The sequence below is a fragment of the Tachysurus fulvidraco genome, chromosome 16 (assembly GCF_022655615.1).
Source record: "Tachysurus fulvidraco isolate hzauxx_2018 chromosome 16, HZAU_PFXX_2.0, whole genome shotgun sequence".
Taxonomy (NCBI): domain Eukaryota; kingdom Metazoa; phylum Chordata; class Actinopteri; order Siluriformes; family Bagridae; genus Tachysurus; species Tachysurus fulvidraco.
Genome location: NC_062533.1, coordinates 21191057 through 21215184, shown reverse-complemented (window position 1 = coordinate 21215184; position 24128 = coordinate 21191057). Strand labels below are relative to the sequence as shown.

At 41.3% G+C, this 24128-nt stretch overlaps 2 protein-coding genes across 5 annotated transcripts in view; one reads left to right on the top strand and one right to left on the bottom strand.

Annotated features, from left to right (window-relative positions):
• Positions 1-24128, bottom strand: part of LOC113647993 (NACHT, LRR and PYD domains-containing protein 3-like) — a 106052-nt gene that overhangs the window by 5126 nt on the left and 76798 nt on the right. Inside the window, exons 1-9 of one of the 4 annotated variants that reach the window (XM_047801723.1) lie at positions 10168-10237; positions 8986-9045; positions 8596-8709; positions 8003-8054; positions 6350-6554; positions 4286-6059; positions 1535-1705; positions 332-496; positions 78-251 (exon numbers count right to left, since the gene is read on the bottom strand). In XM_047801723.1, the coding sequence (XP_047657679.1) occupies positions 78-251; positions 332-496; positions 1535-1705; positions 4286-6059; positions 6350-6554; positions 8003-8054; positions 8596-8709; positions 8986-9020 (2690 nt within the window). In that variant the 5' untranslated portion in view covers positions 9021-9045; positions 10168-10237. Of the gene's footprint in view, positions 1-77; positions 252-331; positions 497-1534; positions 1706-4285; positions 6060-6349; positions 6555-8002; positions 8055-8595; positions 8710-8985; positions 9046-10167; positions 10238-24128 lie in introns of those variants that run through there. The other 3 variants (XM_047801720.1, XM_047801721.1, XM_047801722.1) reach the window with 3 other exon arrangements.
• Positions 1-24128, top strand: part of LOC113647555 (NACHT, LRR and PYD domains-containing protein 3-like) — a 291375-nt gene that overhangs the window by 209512 nt on the left and 57735 nt on the right. The window lies entirely within an intron of this gene.

The following is a 24128-nucleotide window of genomic DNA, read 5'->3' as shown; positions in this document are numbered from 1 at the left end:
ACTGCTGTTGATGTTCTGTTTGAATGTTATTGAGAAATCCATAAAAATATAATTTTTAAAAACTGAATTGATCTTACTCCAGTATCTCCAGTGAACATTGTGGATTCTTCAGTCCATCAGAGAGCAGCTTCACTCCTGAATCCTGCAGGTTATTGCGACTCAGGTCCAGTTCTGTCAGTCTGGAGGAGTTTGAGCTGAGAACTGAGGACAGAAATCTACAGCTTTCCTCTGTTAGATTACACCCACACAGACTGTAAGACAAATGATTATATATAAAGAATATCAGTATTAGTAATGGAGGAAAATGTTGCTGTGTATGTGATGATCTTACTCCACTTTCTCCAGTGTACAGAGTGGACTCTTCAGTCCACCAGAAAGCAGCTTCACTCCTGAATCCTGCAGTTTATTGTAACTCAGGTTCAATTTTCGCAGTCTGTAGGTGAGTACTGAGGACAGAACTCTACAGCATTCTCCAGTCAGGTTACAATCACGAAGACTGGATAACAGTGAGAGAGTAATATCTTGTAAGAAACTGTTTCTTTCACAATGAAGCCTTCTAAATACCACAGATTGTATATCTTGTTTATCTTACTAAAGATCTCACTTTAAAATAACAGTTGGACTGTTAGATTTTTTGTTAGCTCAGTGGCTAAGCAGTTTGGACTAAACTTCTGCAAAGAAGGTAATATAAATATGTAAATACACTGTTTCTGTAATCTTGTCTTTGTTTTTATCTCCCCATTGTATTAGATGTTAATTTTTTTGTCTATTTATATCAAATATTTCCTTGGATCTATGTACAAAATTGAATTCTTGTTTATCTACATTGTTGTTGTTTTCCTTCCTCATTCAGCTGATCCCTATTCGGGGTTGCCAAAGCAGATCATCTGGTCTGCATATTTAATTTGGCACAGATTTTACACCAGCAGCCATTCCTGATAACCCTCCTGATACAACCTCTCACACTGTCCTGCAGATGATATACAGCTCTGTTATAAATACTGTCATCCAAAACAAAACTGAACTCAAAACTCCAACAGTTCATCACCATGCTGAACTAGATCCTGATCTTCCTGTCAGAACGTCCTCAGACAGTGAGTCCATCTATCCTCCACAACTCTGAGGACTAGCACACCACAGGGATGCATACTAAGCCCCATTGTCTACTCTCTCTATCACATTCTTTATATTATTCACATTCTCTCTAACGTGTTCTTGCATTCATACCTAACCCCATCATAATGTTTGCAGATGACACAACAGTGACTGAATTGCTCTTTGACAGATGAATGATGAATCAGTTCAGCAGAGGTGCAGAACCTGATGAGCTGGTACTCAGGGTACAACCTGTCCCTCAACACCACCCAGACCAATGTTGGGAATCAAGGGAATTCTTGTGGAGTGAAGTGTATACATATTACAAGGCTCTTTTTTCATCATATCAACACAAACCAGTTAATTTCTTTAACAAAAAAAGAAAGAGAAAGAGAGAGAGAGAGAGATCTTCAACTACAGTATAATCCGATGATCTTACTCCAGTTTCTCCAGTGTACAGTGTGGACTCTTCAGACCATCAGAGAGCAGCTTCACCCCTGAATCCTTCAGGTTATTCTCACTCAGGTTTAGTTCTCTCAGTATGGAGTTTGAGCGAAGAACTGAGGACAGAACTCTACAGCTGTCCTCTGTTAGATTACACCGACGGAGTCTGAAACAGAGAACAAATATAGATAAATGTTAACATGGGGCCAAAGGGGACTTCCAGCAGCCCCTCCAGGACCACAGAGAGGTCCCAGGAAGGAAGGTGCGGTCTACAGGAAGGCCTCAGCTGCATGAAACCATGCAGAAAGTGAGAGACCAGAGGGAGCCTACCCAAGGAGGCCCCAAGGACAGGTTCAAGGCTTGCAGCGATGGCAGCCACGTTTAAAGTAGACGGGGACAGGCCCCGAGAAAAGCAAGACTGCAGGAACTCCACCACTGTACCAACTGGGCAATGAACTGGATCCTGACAGTGTTCATCACACCAGAGGCGAAAAAGCCTCCACTTCAGAGCATATAGCTTCCTAGTGGAGGGAGCCCTAGCATTCAGCAGAGTCTCTGTCACCTCAGATGAGAGGCCTGCCTTTAGGAACTGGTCCCCCTTAGAGGCCAGACCCAAAGCTTCCACATATTGGCTTGGGGGTTTAGGATTGCCCCCCATGCATTAGAGGAGAACCTTCCTGACAAGAACTTCCCATGGAGTGCCGTTCAGGAGGTAGACTAGGTCCATGAACCAAACTCGAGAGGGTCAACGAGGAGCAACTAGGAGAAGGTTGACTCGGTCCTGGCGCACTCTGGCTAGAACTTGCTGGAGCAGAGCTACCGGGGGAAAGGCGTACAGACGGAGCCTCGGCCACGTCCATACCAAGGCATCCACATCCATACCAAAGTGGTGTCAACTTTGTGCAGACCTCCCAGGTGTCCTGAAACAGCGCACTGGCAGGTGCTAACCCAGGGAGATCAAGGAAGGAAGGGGAGGAAGGGGAGCAGGCACCGACCCTACTGCCAACGAATTGGCAAAGGTGGTGGGGTGGGCAGTAGGGGGAGTGTTCCTGAATAGGACGCTCCCAGGAACCCAAGCCCTTGGGCATCCAGACTCCTTTGTTGCCCACCTGGCTGAGATGATGTACCTAAGTTCCCCTGTCACTAGACAGGTCTGGGCCCGGGTATGCTGACCAGCCTCCTTAGTCTTAGATGGGGTGGCACAGGCAGCCACACTAACCCTTTTTACTGCCCTGAGTGAGCTAGAAGGGGGTTGGGTGTGGCCGGATTATGGCCTAGGCTGTTCCCCACAGCGAGGGAGAAACTCCCTGAACACCGCCAACTGCCATTTCACCTCTTGTGCCTTTCCACGACAGTGCTCACTGCGTTGCCGAACAAGCCCTGAGGTGAAACTGAGGCGTTCAGGAGAAAGAACTTATCCTTATCTTTGATATCAGTCAAATTTGGCCACAGGTGCCTCTCCATGGCAACCAGCATAGCCATTGAATGGCCTATGGAGCGGGCCATCTGCTTTGTGGCGCGGAGCGCAAGGCTCGGCGGAGCTCAGATACCACCTGAGGACCCAATCCCTTTCCTCTGTCAGCAGGTCAGCCTGGTAGGCCTGCAAAACTGCCATGGTGTGCAGGGCCACACCTGCTTGGCCTGCTGCCTTATAGGCCTTACCCACAAGAGCTGAAGTAGTCCTACAAGGCTTGGTTTTCTCCATGCGGGCGATGTAGGTGAGAGACAGCCAACAAGCGTATCTTCAACCCCAGGCATCGCTTCATGGCCCTATAATGGCTGAATATTCAAACATGGCTGGAGAAAAAATATGCGCTGAAAATGGATTTCTCCACGACCTCAACACCTCAGCATGGAGGTCTGTAAAAAATGGCAGTCTCTTCCGGGTCAGGAGAAACCACAGTGCGAGCTCCCGAAACTGAAACCGAGCAAACGGAGTCAGGGGAAAGGGCAACACCCGTCCCTTTCTCCTCTTCTGCTAAATCAACCATGTGAACCCCATGATCGAAGCCGCTGCGCCACCTTGGCAGATGCAGGACCCGAACCACAAGGCACAGCCGAAGCTGAAAATAAAGCCAGGCGGGATCGGAGAGTACGCCGATGGAATCCCTTACAATGCATGCAACCGGCTCCCTCGAGGGCCGACCGGGCATGCTCCTCTCCCAAACAAACAATGCAAAGAGAGTGCGTGTCGTCACCCATGATAAAGCTGGGGCCATGGATGCACACATCTCTTAAAATGCTTGGACTGTAACATATTTTGTTTTCCCCGCCTAGATTTCCCTAAAATATATATTTTTTCTGTCCCTACACTTGACAGACAGGACAAATAATTGACACACATACACAGAGCGCTTCCTGAAGACAAAGAAGCTGGAGTAATGTGACGTACTGGCACGTAATCACTTCGTCACGTGTCCTTTCCGAGCCATTAAAATGGTGTGTGTGCACTCAGAGCTTCAGACACAACTTCCTCACAGAAGCATTTCCATAGCGTCAGCACTGACGCAGCGTCGAGTTCCCTCGAAAGGGAACCCATGTCCCTCCACACACCCTGACCATGTTTATTTTTTTAAAAAGAAGCTGGTGATGATTACACAATTGTTACCTTTTGCAATTTCTGTATAGACTTGTAGTCAGAGATATAAAAAAACTATTAGTGAATAATACAGATTAGTGCAGTTTGGTGTCACATTAAAATAAACACTAGAGTAAAACTTAAACTTTTAAAAATAAAAATACTCACTCCACTTTTCTGTAGGCTTGGACCACTGGCAGCAGTCTCAGAAGACATTCATCTGATGGATCATATTTCCTCAAATCAAACACATCCAGCTCCTGTTCTGAGGTCAGTAACACAAACACCAGAGCTGACCACTGATCAGGAGAGAGACTGGCTCCACTGAGACGACAGTTACCTCCACTGTTCACATAAGTTTGTACTTCCTGCATGAGGGAATGATCATTCAGTTCATTCAGACAGTGGAACAAATTGATGGATTTCTCTGGAGATGGATTCTCCCTGATCTTCTCCTTGATGTACTCCACTGTTTCCTGTTCATTCTGAGAGCTACTTTCTGTCTGTGGCATTAAGCCTTTTAAGAGAGTCTGATTGGATTCCAATGAGAGACCCAGAAGGAAGCGGACAAACAGGTCCAGGTGTCCATTCTCACTCTGTATGGCCTTGTCCACTGCAGACTTCAGGAGATCAGACATGGTTGGATTTCTGAAGAAACTGAAGATGCCGGTGTTTTGCAACACGTTTGTCTTCTGAAGAATGAAAGACATTAATGTGTATAAAGCAGCCAGAAACTCCTGAACACTCAGATGTATGAAGCTGAACACCTTCCCCAGGTGAAGCCCAAACTCCTCTCTGAAGATCTGGGTACACACTCCTGAGTACACTGACACTTCTCTGACATCTATGCCACACTCTCTCAGGTCTTCCTCATAGAAGATCAGGTTTCCTTTCTCCAGCTGGTGGAAAGCCAGTTTTCCCAGTGCCATGATACTCTCTGTGGTCTGCTGAGGATCAGGGTCATAATTCTGATGATACTTTTGATCCTTGTGTTTAATCTGAAAGATCAGGAAGTGTGTGAACATTTGAGTCAGAGTCTTGGGGATCTCTCCACTCTCTGCTTCACCCAACATTCTCTCTAGAACAGTGGCTGAGATCCAGCAGAAGACTGGGATGTGACACATGATGTAGAGGCTTCTTGAAGACTTCAGGTGAGTGATGATGTTATCAGCCAGGCTCTGATCACTGATCCTCTTCCTGAAGTACTCCTCTTTCTGAGGATCACTGAACCCTCGTATCTCTGTTACCTGGTCTACACACTTAGGAGGGATCTGATTGGCTGCTCCTGGTCTTGTGGTTATCCAGAGGAGAGCAGAGGGAAGCAGATTCCCCTTGATGAGGTTCGTCAGCAGCACATCCACTGAGGCTGACTCTGTCACATCACACAATCTCTTATTCTTCTGGAAATTTAGAGGAAGTCGACACTCATCCAGACCATCAAAGATGAACAACACTTTGTAGAAGTCACAGTTTATTAATTGTAGTTGCCTCATTTCTGGGAAAAAGTAATGAAGAAGTTTTATCAGACTGAAGTTTCCCTGCTTCATCAGATTCAGCTCTCTAAAGGGAAGTGGAAATACAAACATGTCCTGATTTACTTCTCCTTCAGCCCAGTCCAGGATGAACTTCTGCACAGAGACTGTTTTTCCAATTCCAGCAACTCCTTTAGTCAGCACAGTTCTGATGGACTTGTCCTTAAAGAGATCATTACAGTTGATGGGTGTCTCCTGTGTTGCTGGTCTCCTGGACGCTGCTTCAATCTCTCTCACCTCATGTTCATTATTGATGTCTCCACTCCAACCCTCTGTGATGTAGAGCTCTGTGTAGATCTCATTCAGAAGTGCTGAGCTTCCAGGCTGTGAGATTCCTTCATTAATTCTTTTATATTTTTCTCCCAGTTTGGATTTGAGTTTTTTTTGATACTCAGAGTTCTTATCTATCTCTGACAAAAAGACAATAAATATTTATTATTTATTACAATATTCTGTACTGTTTAAATGCACAATTGTACATTTTCTATTGGAGTACTATCATTTTTTTCAGGGCACTGATTATCTTGTTTATAAAAGTGATCCATTTTTATTACATTTACCATCAGACTGCTCATACAATATGATGACGCTCTTGCTCACAGATCAGCTTCATACATGAAAGTGATGTAAAACAATAAAATGACAAAGTTCTTCCTCTGATTTTAAACTAATTAAATAATTGTGTAATTAGATCTCTTACTTTTGTGCAGTGTGTTAGCGAGATCTGTGTGGTTCATGTTCTTCAGGACGTGCAGTGTGATCTTCAGCGCTCCCTCTGTGACACTGTGCAGATCCTCCTCATCCTCCACCTCCCTCTCAGTGCATGCTGGGTAATCCAGACTCAGGAGCTTCCTAAACCTCTTCAGCTCATTCTTTATCAGAGTGATGACTTTGTGTTCCAGCTCCTGGTCAGAATTACAGAGAAACAGAATATAAGCTTAAATAGTGAGAAATGATTCAGTTTCTTATGGTAGAAACTATTCACAATTCATTACACCACATCAAACTGTACAGTTAGGTCCATATATATTTGGACAGGTTTTGTTATTTTAACTGTTTATCAAATCATTCAAAATACTGTTATATAATTAAAATGGGCTTAAAGTACAGACTCTCTGCTATAATATGAGGGTATTGACATCAAAATGGGAAGACGAATTCAGGAATTACAGCTCCCCAATACTGTATGTATGTATCGTGTATCTTTCAAAAGGAACCAAAAGTAAATGGACAACAGCCTCAAAAGCTATTTCATGAGCTGCATGGGCTGTTCCCTCCTTAAGCCATAGCAGATAACAAAGGAATTGATTCCAGGTTTAACATTTCTATTTGGAAACTGTTGCTGTATATCCCAAGATGTGGTCAAAAGAACTCTCAGTGGAAGTTAAACAGACCATCATTAGAACAAAAAAAAGAAGAAATCCATCAGAGAGATAGCAGAATTGTTAGAAGTGGCCAAATCAACACTTACCAACACCTAACCCTGACACTTCTAACCCTAATCAACAGCTTGGTACATTCTGAAAAAAGAAAAGACCTTAACCCTAACCATAACCCTAACCCTTGGTGAGCTCAGGAACTTGAACATCAGTCCTGAACATCCACAAAGACAACAGTGGTGGATGATTGCCGGATCCTTTCCATGGTGAAGAAAAACGCCTTCATAACATCAACCGAAGTGAAGAACACTCCGCAAAAAGTAGATGTATCAATGTCTAAGAGAGGACTTCATGAGAGCAAATACAGTGGGTTCACCAGAAGGTGCAAACCATTAATCAACCTCAAAAATAGAAAATACAGACTAGACTTACAGCCAAAAAACATCTAAAGAAGCTACCCACAAACTAGCAGCAACTGAAGACAGCTGAATTAAAGGCCTGGCAAAGCATCACATAGGAGGATACCCAGTGTTTGGTGATGTCTATGAGTTCACGACTTCAGGCAGTCATTGGCTCCAAAGGATTCTTAACAAAGTATTCATAAAAATTAACATTCATATTTACGGTAAAGGTAATTTGTCCAGTTATTTTTTGTGCCCCTGATATGACTCTGTATTAAAATGATTGCAATTCCTAAAAGTTTCATAGGATATTTTTGTTCAACCCCTTTAATGAAACCTAAAATTCTGCCCTTCAATTGCATCTGAATTGTTTCATTTCATATCCAATGTGCTGGCATGTGTAGCCCAAATCATGAAGATTGTGTCAACGTCCAAATATTTCTGGGCCTAACTGTATATCTGTCTAAATTACTATATTGTTACAACAAGCAGTTAAAATAAATAAATTATTTAAAAAAAAAAAGCAATAAATATTGCTGAACCAGTAAGGACAATTTACACCTACACACCGACCTTAAATATGGCTTCCAGGTTCTGTGTTCTGTTGAATCCTTTCTTTTGGATTCTGTGGACAAAATACATGTAGCAGGAATTATAAAGACCATATTGCCAACACCAACCCTAACCCTTTCCACAGCAGTTCCTCAATTTATAAAATAATAACTTGTATATTAAAACTATTTATAAATTAATTAAATAAGATTTTCTGGACAATTTCTTATCTGTGAATCTCCTTATTTATATTGAAATGTGTAAGTGATTAAAGTATACTGACCCCAGATAAGTGGAACATACATATCAACCAAGTGACAGTAAGGTCACAAACTACAGGAAAACATTACACTCTTCTAACCATGCTATAAACGCTTTTAAAAAGCTATATATCATTAGCTATAGTAATGATAGGCAGCAGCACATGCAGCTCCTGAGGGTCCTGAGATCACTGAGATGGGCGACACTCACAGCAAATTCAAAGACTTCTCTCTCTATTGTCTACTGATGTGTTGTCTCAGGTAATGGAGGGAGAGAAATGCCCCCTGCTGTACATCAGATACAAGCTCTCGGTGTGAGACACCAAGTACAGAACATATCTCACTCATCTTTACCTCATATCAGTAGGGAGGTCTTTCTCTTTAAATGTATATGGATGTCCCATCGACTGGTCACTCTTCATGGAGACACAGCTGGGTTCTGGTGAGTCTGATCTGTCCTCCATCAGACTGAAACACACACAGACATTGTGTTTTATCCTCTCAAATTTATTATTACATTTTTATCTTGTCACTTAATGACCATATCTGCTGGTGCTGAAAAGTTTTTATCACAGAGTTTCTCTGTCTATTAGACACTTTTACAAAACATAACCGTGAGTCTGATCTTTTATTGTGTGTATATATATATATATATATATATATATATATATATATATATATATATATATATATATATATATATATATACACTGTTATATTGTAGCTGACAATATATTTCATCACCTCTCTTCGGACTTGGGTTCTTCAGAGAGACTCATTTTGTGTCACCTCTTTATGTCACAGCTGCAAACACATACACACACACACACACACACACACACACACACACACACACACACAGAGAGAGAGAGAGAGAGAGATTACTAAATACTACATTCTGTATTTAAAATACTAATTAATAAAGCAATACTAATTAAAACATTCCTCAAGTAAGCTGTAATTAAAATGTAAAAAATAAATAAAAAACTGCAAGAAAAAAAGTATTTTGTATTATTTGTATGTTTGTATTTTTTTTCCTTCTTCTTCTGAATCAGTTTTCTGACTTCTAAATCTTGGTGTATTTTATCTTCTAGCAGTGAGTTTTACTCGTAAGTGTTCACCTTCACCACCTTAATTAGTTAATGATATTGGAGTGTGAGGTGTTGTGAAAGTCACCACAACATTAACTGTAGATCTTCCTCTAACATATAAGACTGAACACACTTGGGTGCTCATTAGCAAGGAAACTGCACTGTAGTTCATGAAAAACAAAAACTGACTGCAACTGTCTTAAAGAAATGAAAGCAATATCTGGCAAAATGACAGCTGGAAGAAGTTTTCACTTCTTGCATTGATCTTTATTAATTTTTAAATGAGAGAGAGAATTTATTTGAAATATTTGGTACTAAAATAACCACAAAATCCTAGTGTATTAAGATAAGATATACCGTTATTCATTCTTATGGTAATAAATCTACTAAAACACACAGTAATGTTACTAACACACAGAACATACAGTATTGTTTATAAGCCTTTAGCACTTTAGCACAATGTAATGTATAATATACACTATAAACACTGTAGGCTTTGTCTGTGCTACACTTTATGTGTCTGAGACGATTGGCTTTCAGTCTTTATCTCTGTTATTTTATGAAGCTTTATTCCACATTATGTAGCTCCCTGGTCCTGGAGGAACGTTGTTTCATGTAATTGAGTATTGAGTCAGATATAAATCAGAGCTTCTTGATTCTTGTTATATAACTCAGTGTGATGACGCAGTTCACTTTCAGGTATAAATAACAGGTTAAAAAGTCAGAAAATGAACCTTATACATTACCCCTTCATTTAAATGCAGTAACACTCATCTTCATATCGTGCACATTTATTAAGTTATTGTATTGTACTTTTAAATAAACGTAAACTTACTGTATTTTCTTCCAACGTACTCCCTCCGTTTGTGTTTGCAGGTTATAACACTTGTTAGACCTGTGTAACCTGACCTAATCTGCTCACCTGGTGAGACACCTGCTGGCCACAGAGTGTAACTGCACCAGACAAAACGGTGTTTGTGCAATAGGTATGTGCAATAAAAGGTAATTATATTTATTTATCTGCTATGGTAGCTCAGTAGTAGGTATCAAAGTGTTGCTCAAATGGTTGTGTGTTCAAATCCTAGGACCACTAAGCTGCTACTGCTAGGGCCCTTGAGAAAGGCCCTTAGCCTTATATTTTCTATAATATTGTACTATTGATAAGATTTCACACAAGAAGTAAGGATCATGGTTAAAGATGAAGGAGTTTCCTAAATTTCTCAGAAACAATACTTATTGAAAATACTACTGTACTATCAGCACAAATGCTTTAAAATGGTCAAGTCGAGTCAAGAAACTTGTATTGTCATTACAAGCATATATAGCGACTTTATTTTGTACAAAACACTTTAAATGGATATCACAATGTATAAAATAGATAGAAAGCACATTCTTCATTTTAAAAAATTCTAAAATGTTCAGTATATTAAAGATACCACCATAAAGATGAAAATACAGTAGAAAATATGCTATATAAATACATTGAAATACATTCATTTACAGATTGGTTCTCTTATTTACTGTAATTACCTGTATGAACCTACAGAAAAACTGTGAATTGATAACCCAAGAAAACTACACCAGGTTACGTATGTAACCCGGTTCCCTGAGAAAGGAACGAGACGCTGCGTCAGTGCTGACACTATGGGAATGCTTCTTTTAGGAAGTTGTGTCTGAAGCTCTGTGTGCACACACGCCATTTAATGGCTCGGAAAGGACACGTGACGGAGTAATTACTCGCCAGCAAGTCCATATAAGGGCATCTACGTCACGCTGCTCCAGCTTCTATTTGTCTGAAGTAAGCGCGAACGGACGCCTGGGGCGTGGCCAGCAACGCAACATCTCCTTCCCTTCTCAGGGAACCGGGTTACATACGTAACCTGGTGTAGTTCCCTTTCGAGGGAACTACGCTGCTGCGTCAGTGCTGACGCTATGGGAACGCCACGCCGCCACGCACCGGTCAATGACTGCGCCAGAGGCTGTGAGAGAGCACGAGCAGACTGGGAGCAGCACATCATAGGCCCCTCAGTACCTGGGACCCTGGAGTGGGGTCCAAGTCCAGGTCATAGAATCTGATAAAGGTGTGCGGAGAGGACCATCCTGCCGCAGCACAAATATCTTCAATGGGGACACCCCTGACCAAGGCACTGGACGAGGCAATACCCCTAGTGGAGTGGGCCCTGATGCTGAGAGGTGAGGCATGACCACGCACCTCATAGGCCTGAGTAATGGCCTCCAACACCCAGTGCACCAGGCGCTGTTTAGAAACCGGATTACCGCTATTTTGGCCCCCAAAACAGACAAAAAGTGCAGAGGAGTTATGCCAAGAGCTAGAGCGGTGGACGTTAGTCCTCAGGGCCCTTACCGGGCAAAGCAAGTGCAGCCTCTCCTGTTCCGCTGACTCATCGGGTGGGGGACAGTAGGCCTGCAGGATGATCGGACAACCCACCATCCTGGGCACCTTAAGGACATATCCCGGCCTGGGGTGCAGGATAGCCGTGGACATGCCGGGGGCAAATTCTAGGCAGGCGGGGGCGATCAACAAAGCCTGAAAATCCCAGACTCCTGAGAGAGGCCAAGGCAAGAAGCAGAGGGGTCAGGGTCAGAAACTTCTCAGAGGCTGACTCCATGGGCTCAAAGGGGGCTTCCAGCAGCCCCTCCAAGACCACAGAGAGGTCTCAGGAAGGAAGGCAAGTGAGAGACCAAAGGGTGCCTGTCCCTTAGTGAAAACATGTGTCACTAAGGGACAAGTACATCAGTATAATGTACTTGAACTGTTGAACGGTTTGAAAAATTATACATACAATGTTTATGGTATTATTGAAAATTTCAACGTATCTACTAGGTATCCGCACAAGGAACTATAAAGTATCCGATACAAGAAATAGTTAAAAAGCTTCCATCCAATAAAAATGAGCAGTGATATATTGGGTGTCAAAACTGCCCTCTGGCCCTCACCAGTAGAGTCGGGCAGAATTGGTAGGGACATCGGGAGGCGAGATGTACGTCTTAACTTCTAAGTGTCTCAGAGATTTGTGTATATCTCTGGGAAAGGATGTTACCGTCAGAGTGGACGATAACATGCCAGCCCCCACAGAACATCCAGGTTCAACCTGGATAAGTAGTATTTGGCACAAAGGTTGGGAACTTAACCTCCCATTACCACCAGAGACGGGGAGAATATCCACAGGCGATATGTCACAAGTAAGTTTAGGCGGCATGTCAATAGCAGGAAATAAAGAAGTGCGAGGTAAGTCTTCCATGGTCCAAGAGTACTAGGAAAAGTACTAATGTGGGACATTCATCATTAGATGAGGATGTCATAGACTCCAAAAGACCCAGGCCATTGGATGATCCTCGAAGTGGTCTCTGCCCCTCTCTACCTCAGCCAAAAGACTGTACTAAGGTATTTTTATTACCCCAATGGCTACTGGCAAAGAATCCTCAGACTATGAATTTTTCAGTAAGAGTGAAGATGAAAGATACGTCCGACCACGAAATAGAATAAAAACTTCAAAAGATAGAAGAAACTCTAACAGAGCAGGCGAGCAGAGGATTAAAGTAAATGACAAAGTATGTGTTAACCTCAGCCGTGTTGAACCAAATAAAGAAGACAGGAGTCGCCTCAGAGAGGCAAATAAGTTCACGGATTTGACATTAAGGAAAATACTCCAGTTAGCTACTGGAGAAACAGTAGAACACTAAATTTTATAGATCTTCTAACGGTTAAGAATATAACATAAAGGAGTTCCAAAAGAATATAGTTCTTGAAAATGAAATAAGTTTACTTGGTTGCCCACCAAAATTGTTTACTGAATGGGTCTGGCAACCATATAGAGAAGCTCCTTTTAATAAAGAAGGAGTAAGTTGCTCTGGATATGGGTATATGTAATTGCACTTCAGGAGTGTTAATTATGATGCTCATGAATCAAATGCTAAAATACTGTGTTAGTGGTTTGATTGATAAGACTGTCTTTGTCCACACTAGCAGAAACCTGTACAATTTTTACACTACTTATATATAACCTGTAACGGCAGGCCCGAATTGGGCTTGGGTTGCTATAATGCATAAACAAGTATATCATATGAAAAGGGAATATGTTTGGACATCTGATATGGATATGGCCAGCTTTATAAGGACACTTACCAGAGGATGGAGTACTTTCAAAAAAACAGCAAAAGACACAGGAAAAATTTTTATATGGCTGGATATGGATTATTTTTGTTATTATGTGAACTATAATAATTATAATAATAACAGTGAAATCTCTGCAATGTTGGGTACAATGTGCCAGGTGTTTGAGGCTTTTCATCGGGGTCAAGGTGAAGAATGCAGAGAGCAGCTTATTTGTAAAGTATAAAACCCACCTGTAAGGAGGAGTCGTACGGCTGTTGATTCATGTGCAGCGTTTTTTTAGTGACAGATCAGAGACAGACAGGCAGGGTAAAAAACACTGCAGAACGATATCGAAGGGCAGGCAAAATCATAATCGAAAAGGCAGGCAGAAGGTCAGGGCAGGCAGCAAGCAATCAGAGAATCAGAATACAAAACAGAGTCACAACCGGAAACAGAATCACAACAAGGAAACGTTCAGAATGACAGCAAATGCTAGTCGAGACTTTGCACTGAGGGAAAGTTCAAGTTCAGTCTTTATAGCGTGGGAAATGGGAAACAGCTGGTGGAGTAATTAGCCCGGCACCGGGCTTTGTGGGAATTGCAGTCCGGAAGCACCTAATATTCCGGTGAGGTTTCTCTGTGTTGCCGGTTGGGAAGTGGGGCAGGTGCGCTGACCTTGACACCACCACTGACACACACTTAGTAACTCTTCATTGAAGAACCACTTGTGTGAGATTAAATCTAGCAAAGCTTTAAGAAGCAGATTTTTGTGAAACCAAATCTAAATTTTGGTTGGATCTAAATTTTTTTATCTGATCTGAAATGGCATCTGACTTCAGTGACAATGCTACTGCTTCTGGCAATTATTGCATGGAAAATGGCCTAAAGTTATGGAAGGAGGTAAGTTTTAACTTCTGTCTTTGGATTTGGCCTGTATTTATTTGATATGTGATCGACATCCTGGTTTCAAAATTATTATAGGATTATTGGGAACATATTGTCAATACTTTAAAGAAATGTCAATAATGTTAACCTTAATCAATTTAATTCAATTCAAGTTTATTTGTATAGCGCTTTTTACAATAGACATTGTCTCAAAGCAGCTTTACAGAACATAAACACAGAGCAGAAGGTAAACATAATTAATGATAAAGGAAATAATGAATAATAAAAGTAAAAGGATTGACAGAATAAAAAATTCTAGATTATTATTAGATATATATAGTTCACAATGTGTATGTATTTATTCCCCTATGAGCAAGTCTGAGGTGACTCAGGCAGCAGTGGCAAGGAAAAACTGCCTTAAATTGGTAAAGGAAGAAACCTTGAGAGGAACCGGACTCAAGGGGGAACCCATCCTCATATGGGTGACACTGGGGGTGTGATTGTAATATACAGTCAGTTAAATGTTGTATTGGTGTGAGTTTCAAGGACTTCTGATCTCCTGAGTATCACAGAGTCTAACTTGAGATGTCTCAGGATTCTTAGAGTCGGCCTTGGCTCAGTGGACATCCAAAGGCTACATCCCACAGAGGACGTTGGGAGCTGGTACAATGTCTGGATGCCTCGGGCTGGGTACAAAGAGAGAAGCAGTGGAAAGGGGTTAACATATCTGCTGTTCATAAAAATGTGCCGGTCTGATGTACTGGTGCATGATATTATAGGATGTATTATGTGTACGCCTGACTAAAGAGATGAGTTTTTAATCTACATTTAAACTGGGAAAGTGTGTCTGCGCCCCGAACACTATCAGGAAGACTATTCCAAAGTTTGGAAGCTAGATAAGAAAACGCTCTACCACCTTTAGTAGACTTAGATATTCTGGGAGCTACCAGAAGTCCTGAGTTTTGTGATCTCAGAGAGCATGAAGGATTGTGACGTGTTAGAAGACTAGTTAGATACATGGGAGCTAAACCATTAAGAGCCTTGTATGTAAATAGCAGCAGTTTGTAATCGATTCTAAACTTAACAGGTCGCCAGTGTAGAGATGATAACATTGGGGTTATATGGTCATACTTTCTTGTCCTAGTGAGTGATACCAAGATCCAGTGACTCTGGCAGCTGCATTTTGGACTAACTGTAACCTATTTATTAAAGATACAGCACAACCACCTAGTAATGCATTACAATAGTCCAGTCTAGAGGTCATGAAGGCATCAACTAGCTTCTCAGCATCAGATACAGACAGGATGTTTCTCAGCTTGGTGATATTTTTAAGGTGAAGAAGGCTGTGTTTGTAATATGGTGATATGAGTTTAAAGACAAGTTACTGTCTAATAAACACCAGGTCTTTCACTGTCGAGCAATTAGTAATAGTACATCCCTCTAAATGGAAGTTAAGTTGTGAGAGTTTCTGTGCACTGTTTTTTGGACCTATGAGTAGTATTTCTGTCTTATCGGAGTTTAACAATAGAAAGTTGCAGCTCATCCAGTCTTTTATCTCTCTAAGGCACTGAGTTAATTTGGACACTGTGGCTATTTCATCTGGTTTTGATGAGATATATAACTGTGTGTCATCAGCATAACAATGGAAACTAATCCCATGTCTTCTAATAATGTTCCCTAATGGAAGCATGTATATAGAGAAAAGCAGAGGTCCTAGAACTGATCCTTGAGGGACCCCATAATTAACTGGTAATAAACTGGAGGATTCACCATTTAATTCTACAAAATGGTATCGATCAGACAGGTAGGATCTAAACCAACTTAAAGCCTGTCCACGAATACCTGTGTAAAATTAATCATGTGGTTGTGGTTGTTTCAAAGTAAAGGATTCAATCAGATATGGAAAATAAGGGCATGAATCTTACTATCACTGATGGCATTCGGCCATACAGTCTTAGCCATTTTAGTAAACCTGCTTAAAGGACCTAAGTGGATTACTATATGTGTAATTGCATTTATGAGTTTTTGTTTTTTGTTATGGGTAACCATTTATGTATGGAAACAAGATAAATTTAAATACCTGGAAGTTCTTGTCCCAAATGTTATTTTTACTATAGTTGCAAATGCCTGTACTGAATATACAAATGATGTCAGACCTATAAAGTTGGGTATTTTGATGTTATTCACTTTGTTGAATTATAAGTTGAAATTTACTAGACGTGCTATTCCTTCATCAGGGGATGATTGACGAGTTCCTTGATGAAATAAATAGGACTGACCCAGTAGACCTGGAAAAGAATACAGACCTCCCAAAATGGTCTACTAGTTTGGAACGACAGAATGAAAATGAAAACCTAGATGTAATTCACGATGAACCATGTATTATAGCTGATTCATCTAAATGTACAATAATTGATAATGAAGAATCGCAACAAAGTAATGATGATTGTCGGGAAATTTGTGTTGAGAAGGAAAAAGAGATGCCTCTTCCGTCAGAGGAAGAGATAATAGATGACTGAGTTAAGGGACAAATTCAAAAGGCTCTAAAACATGAGAGAAGTAGAATAAGGGCATATACAATCGCACCAAGAGCACTATTTAGGTGTAGACAATGTAGGAAAACCCATTCTTTTATAGTAGTCACTAAATTGGATGATAGATTTTGTGCCTGGTATTGGTGTGAAGACTAAAGAGAATAGACTTTACATTGATGAAGTAGCAGCATGGAAAAGTAATGATATCAGAATACATGACAGATTTATTAAATTTATAACAAGTCATTATTGGCCCAATTTCTCGGTAAAATGTTTTCATCCCTTTCACCCATGGGACTTAAGTAGTTCGAGAAGATAAATATATTGCACGCAGCCTGTTTATGACCCATCCCGTCCTGGTGTTTACTTGAATGCCATCTCGTTTAAAGAGATGTCATCCAGGTGGTGGTGAAAGAGAGGGGGCATTACAGGGGACATGAGGTACAACGGCTGTGGGTCATGAAGAGTCCTGCATGGGATTGTGACTATAGATTACCATTACTTTGTACATCGATTTACAAATAACAAATTGACAAATATATGTGGGATGATGAGGGTAAAAGTTGGGAAGAAATTGCACTGCAAAAAGACACCGTTAATCGATATATATTTATATATATATATATATATATATAGATATATATAGATATTATATATATATTTGCTGGGTGAATGCTAGCTCGATGATGACTTCTGGTAGACTAAGTCTGCTGGGACAAATTGACTCTATAATTCCTTTGAGATATAAAAGACAAGGAGCCAACCTTCAGTGGCAAATAAAAGAGGTGGATGAGTATCAGGCTAGGATTGCTTTTGAAACTCCAAGAGGGGGTGTTGTGAGACACTGGCATGTATGGGATGGAGTTACAGGAATCTTCCTACGCCCTTATACTGGTTCTCTTAATAATGGTTCTCAGCAAACAAATATTAATAACTATAAAGATACACCACAACCAATTATTAACTTATCTGTCAGTAGAAAGACAGAGATAGATAATACAAAGAGAAGAAAAAATAGGGAAAGAAAAGAGAAATGTAAGGTGAATAAACAAAGGAAAATTGATGCAAAAATACAAAAGGTTGAAGAATTTTGATTTTAGACAATGCATTCAAGAATTTTGAAAGTGACAGGAGAAGTGATTCCGGTCTGTAGTTATTGATTGTCTGATGGATCCAGAGAAGGTTTCTTTAGGAAGGGAATAAGACTTGCTCTCTTGAAAGTAGTTGGTACCTGACCGGATGCTGTAGATCTATTGATGATAGTGGTAATGAAGGGCAGAAGGTCTTGTGAGATGGTCTGGAGCATAGTGGAAGGGAGTGTATCCAATGGGCAGGTGGAAGGATTGCAAGACTGGATGAGATGTAAAATATCTTCTGCTGCTACAGTTGAGAAATGTGACAATGAAGAAGTGGGGAATGCAGACTGTGAGATGTAAGTGCAGTCGGGGCAGACGTGAAGGTCCGGCACATTTTTATTTTTGTAAGAGTTCATGAGTTCAGAGTTCATTCACAGGAAAACTGTAAGTAGTTCAAAATCAGTAGTTAAATCAGCCTCTGTTTCTAAAGTAAATATAGTTCTGTATGTTTTTCCATGTAATGGTGAGTATCTGCAGGGTTATAATACAAAGATACTTCTCTTCTCTTCTCCATGACGAAACTCTCTCTACTATCTGTGCCCATGAACTCCTCACTGCTGTACAACTTCAAGTAGAAGCTTACTGTCTGCTTACTGCCTCCCCACATACAAAGGAAGAAATATCCTGGACCTGGTTTTCACTTATCCTTTCCCAGCTACATACATGACTGCTACCTTACTTAACATCTCTGATCTATCACTATCACTATCCTACCTCAAACTAACTTTTAGCATCTCTCTCTTACCTGTATTTCCCCTTCCTCTGTAGCTTCTGTCACTATTTTATCTCTCCCTGACACTCATTCACTTTCTTCCCTACTCTTGCACTTTACAGTGTGAGGAGAACTTGTCATTCCTCACTCTGCACCTCACTACCAGCACTGCTCAACTGATCCTGAAGTGTAATTTATACTGATGTACGTGTCCCTTAGTGACAATTGTTTTTGGATTGCGTAGAAAAACCTTCAAAACTAACACTAAAGGATGTGTCCTAGTTTGGTTCATGTCACACACACACACACACACACACACACACACACACACACACACACACACACATATATATATATATATATATATATATATATATATATATATATATATACACTGTTTGTTCACTTCCCGGTGTTTTGCCTAGTCCTGCCTACCTGTCTGTGTTCCTGTGTCGTGTAATGTTCATTAAACAGATTTACTGCAATTGGATCCTCACTCGCCTTTGTCTAACCGTGACAGAACGACTCGCCACAAATGGATCCAGCAGAAATCCTATTTTGCCTGCGTCAGGAAGATTCTCCCTTCGAGGAATATGCTGAGGTGCTCGTCCACCTGTGTAACCAGGTAAACTTTGGAGAGAAAGCTCTTAAAGACATCTTCAGGCATGGACTGGAGAACAATCTACGCTATTTAATGCCGGTTGGCCGAGAAATGGGGTCGTTGTCAGATTTCGTCAACTTAGCGTTGCTCCTGGGCGGGTCCTCGTTAACCATGGGCAGTGGAGAGACGGAAGCTGGCCTTAAATATTTTTTGGGGGGGCAGTAAGCATTGGGGTCCGTGGGCTATGGAGCCAAACCAGTCACGGACGGCCGAATGTCCTACAGTGACTCCGTCCAGCCTGGTCACGTGCACACCCGTGACCGAGCCGGTTCACATAGCTACCATACCGGCAAGCTCTGCTGAGGCCCGTGCGAACCGGCTAATCTCCAACCTGGTGGATACTCCAACCATGGTGGAACCAGCCGGGTCAATGGAACCAACGGAACCAGCCGGGCCGACCGTGTCGACGGAACCAGCCGGGCCGACCGGGTCGACGGAACCGGCCGTACCGACCGGTTCGACGGAACCAGCCAGGTCGACGGAACCAGCTGGATTGACGGAACCAGGCGGGCCTGGTTTGTTCACTTCCCTCTCGCGAGTCGTTATATGTGTGTTTTTCTGTTTGCTATCAGCCCAGTGTTTTGCCTAGTCCTGCCTACCTGTCTGTGTTCCTGTGTTATATAATGTTCATTAAACGGATTTACTGCAATTGGATCCTCACTCTAACCGTTTGTCTTTGTCTAACCGTGACAGGATCCTCTTCAAGTTCTTCTACCTAATCTATTGTTTGAATCTTTTAGATGAAGCAGTCAGACTTAGACCTTTTTGTTGCTTCAGGGTCCTTACCCTTTGTTTTTATTAAAAGTAATGTAATACAGATAAATTACAGATAAATGTAAAAATCTCCTTCAAATAATCAAACAGTATTAGAATAAGTAAAAGTATTTAAAATGCAAAGACAGTAACAAGACAAGAAACATTCTCCAAGAATAAGCTTGCGTTTGTTTTCTGATGCACACAGAGTATAACATGCACTGAGCTTGTCTACACTAGAATGCACACCGAGTATGTTTTAAGTTTTTATACACTTTCCTGTAACATCAGTTGTTTAACATTACTCATGGGTCGCAGCAACCCTTGCTGTCACCAATGTTTCTTTTGGTCATCCATACCCTCTGTACATCAGAGTCTCTTCCGATTTATCATTCAAAACACTTAAATGACCATCTATAGTTATATATCCTTCACAGTTACATTTTCTTGCTGCTAAGCTGTGGTTACAAGTCCCTTCTAAGCAAGCATCAGTCACATACATTTTTTTAAAACTGTGGTTAAGATATCCGGGTCGCAGTGCTCTTCTGCGAGTGCACAGGATAATCATGAGCTCATCTAAGTCAAGGCTTGCTGCAACTTAGTCATATATACAGTACATTCTGAACGGTTATATCAGGTTATACAAAGTTACATAAAAGTAAAAGAAAACGATTCAGAGTTCTCTTGAACTTCTGAAAAAGAAAAAATAATGAAGTATGATCTTCTTCGTCAGGCTCTTCATGCTTGTTTCAACTGTCTAGTTACAGTGTCTGATCCGTAATGTCTTCATTTGTCAGGAACATTCAATTTTAAGTCTCTCAGCTCCTCTGATGGGGCCTCTATCCTAATCAGGTTTTCATCTATTTTCATTTGACATTGTTTCCTGTCCCTCTGTCTGTCTTTTCTTATTTTGTGCTTTTCTCTTCCAGCTTGTTTAACTTTACTCTTTCTTATTATGATAATCTTAACTCCACAGTTCATTCTTTTTCCAATTTCCTTCAACACATCTCTCAGGGTAAGAGGGAGATATATATCAAGTTTCTTTTCTGTTTTGGCACCAAGGTGGTGCAATGAAGATGTCCAAACATCTGAGGCACTGGCTGGCTTTTTTGACAGCCTAAATGTATTAAAACAGTTTTAGGTTGATGGTATATTAAGTCTGTAACCTAGTGAACCAATTTGAATTTATTTATTGATTGAGACCTCAAAGCACTTTGCACATCACTCTAGATATGGGGCTTCTGCCAAATGCCGTAAATGTAAATGCAGAGCAACGTCCTCCGTGGAACCATAGAGTGGAGTGACATCCTTGCCTGACATTACTGTCGAGTCCCACTTCCACAAGGGAACACAATAAGGATCCGGTCCTCTGCCAAACATAGTGCTGAGCAGGACCAATAAAGTGAAGTGCCGTCCCCAGCTGGCAAAGAAGCGGAGAGGCAACAATTCACCAAAACTTTAGCCAGGAAAAGAAGCTTGAGGTCTGAGGACCCCTGTCTGTGCTGGGAGGTGGAGCTGGAGGGATATACACCTCAATGCTGTAAGACAGAACAGGACAGAATAACAGACAACATTAATCACAGTCGATTTTTTGCATCATGACAAGCATCAGTGCAAACACGCACGCACGCACGCACGCACGCACGCACACACACACACACACACACACACACACACACACACACACACACACACACACACACACACACACACACAGTTCCATTCCCTTCTCTTATGTGGGGATAAGGTTGACTGTTCTACAAAAAACTAAAACAATGTTTTAGATGTATAACAGCAACAGTATTTTATTCTTTGGGGTCACACTTCAGTCTTGTTCATTTCTTTTTATAATATTATATTCCAGAAAACAATAAGTTTTGTGTGTATCATACAAACCCTTAGGCTTGCTCATTAGGGAAAATACAATCACATATAAATATAAGTCTCATATTAAACTTGAATTTTTGTTATATATTAATCTTTGTGTAATAATCAAACTTTTGCATTATGTTTCTTATCTCCATTGTTAAAACTGCTATACAAAAAATTTGAATTGTATTGATTGTTTGACATTATGACTAATCCAGATTTGTTCCGTTGGTTTGAATTGGTTCATTAGTTGAGACCTTTTATTTGGTAAAGAAGAGCTGGAAACTGGGTGAAACTGAATAAGAAACACACATGGGGTCTCAACCGTGATAAAAGGGTAGGGCTAAAATGGGAGGGTGTAAATTGTTATAAAATCCGGGACAGGCAGACCTTCTCCTTAAGACAGTGGAATTGGTGAAGTTGGCAGGGGTGCCCACCGAGGGCAGACAGGGAGACACATTATAGTGATGAACTTGGACCAACCCTGAGGAGAGACCTGAACTTTCAAGTTTCAGATCTTCTTTTTCACATGAAGATGTCTCTCTTCAGGTCTCATCTTCCCCTGTATGGCTGAATATGTTTCAAATGCCCCTTTCAAATGAGGGCACAAATATCCAAACTGGCCTTTTGCTCTTACCTGTGGCAGCTTGGCTACAGCTGGGAGAGGCTGGTAGAAGTCCCAGGCTCAGAACTTTAAATACTGCTGAATGCCGATTGGTACCTGTTGATGACGTTACCGACACTGTCGCCAAACAGGTCCTGAGGCAAGATTAGGTCACTCATCAGAAAACTTATCCTTTTCTTTTCTCCCTGTTAGATTAAACCATAGGTGCTTCTCCGTGAACATAAAATGAGTTTATGTTTTTTAAATAATTCCGTTGAAGCATGGTTGAAAAGCAGCTTGGGATTTGCGGATCAGCTTGGGAATGGTTTGCTTCCTATCTGGAAGGACGCTCATATCAGGTAACATGGAGGGGAGTGACATCTGCTCCACGCAGACTCTCCACTGGTGTCCCACAGGGCTCAGTACTTTTTCTCCTCTTCTTTTCTCCCTGTATACTCACTCTCTTGGTGAAGTTATTTCATCACATGGGTTCTCTTACCACTGCTATGCTGATGATACACAACTTATCTTTTCTTTCCCACCCTCAGATACCACAGCTTCTGACCGGATCTCAGCATGTCTGGCAGAAATTTCATCATGGATGACTGCTCATCAGTTAAAGCTCAATCCTATCAAAACTGAACTGCTGTTCATCCCAGGTGATTCATCCCCAGGTCATGATCTTGCTATATCCTTGCACAACGATCTGATCTCCCCTTCAGCCACAGCTCGCAACCTTGGGGTAATCATGGACAATCAACTGTCCTTTTCCTCTCATGTTCCTAACGTTACTCGCTCTATGTTACTCTATGTCGGTTTCTTCTCTACAACATTAGAAGGATTCGGCCATTTTTGTCCAAACAGACTGCTCAGGTACTTGTTCAGTCTCTTGTCATTTCTAGACTGGATTACTGTAACACACTGCTGGCAGGTCTACATATGAACGCAATCCGTCCTCTGCAAATGATCCAAAATGCAGCTGCACGGCTTGTTTTCAACCTGCCAAAGTTCTCGCATACAACCCCCCCAAGCTGCGATCCCTCCACTGGCTTCCGGTAGCTGCACGCATCCGATTCAAAATACTGATGCTAGCCTACAAAGCCGAAAATGAACCTCAAAGCCCTCATCACTCCTCACACTGCACCCCGCAACCTCCGATCTACCAGCACTGTTCGACTAGTTCCACCATCTCTCAGGGTAAGAGGCAAGTTTACTACAAGACTATTCTCTGTTCTGCACAATGGTGGTGGAATGAACTTCCCGTAGAGGTCCGGACAGCTGAGTCACTGGATATTTTCAAGCGGCGGTTGAAGACCTACTTATACAGGAAACACTTCAACTAGCACTTCTTTCCTTATCTTTTGCATTAAAAAAAAAATCTTTGACACTTTTTCATTGTAACTTTGAACAAATATTTTAAACTCATGGTATCTTAAGTATGTAACCTAGTGAGCAGCATTAATGTATTCAATGTTAGAGATTTAAGCACTTATGTACATCGCTCTGGATAAGGGGTCTGTCACAT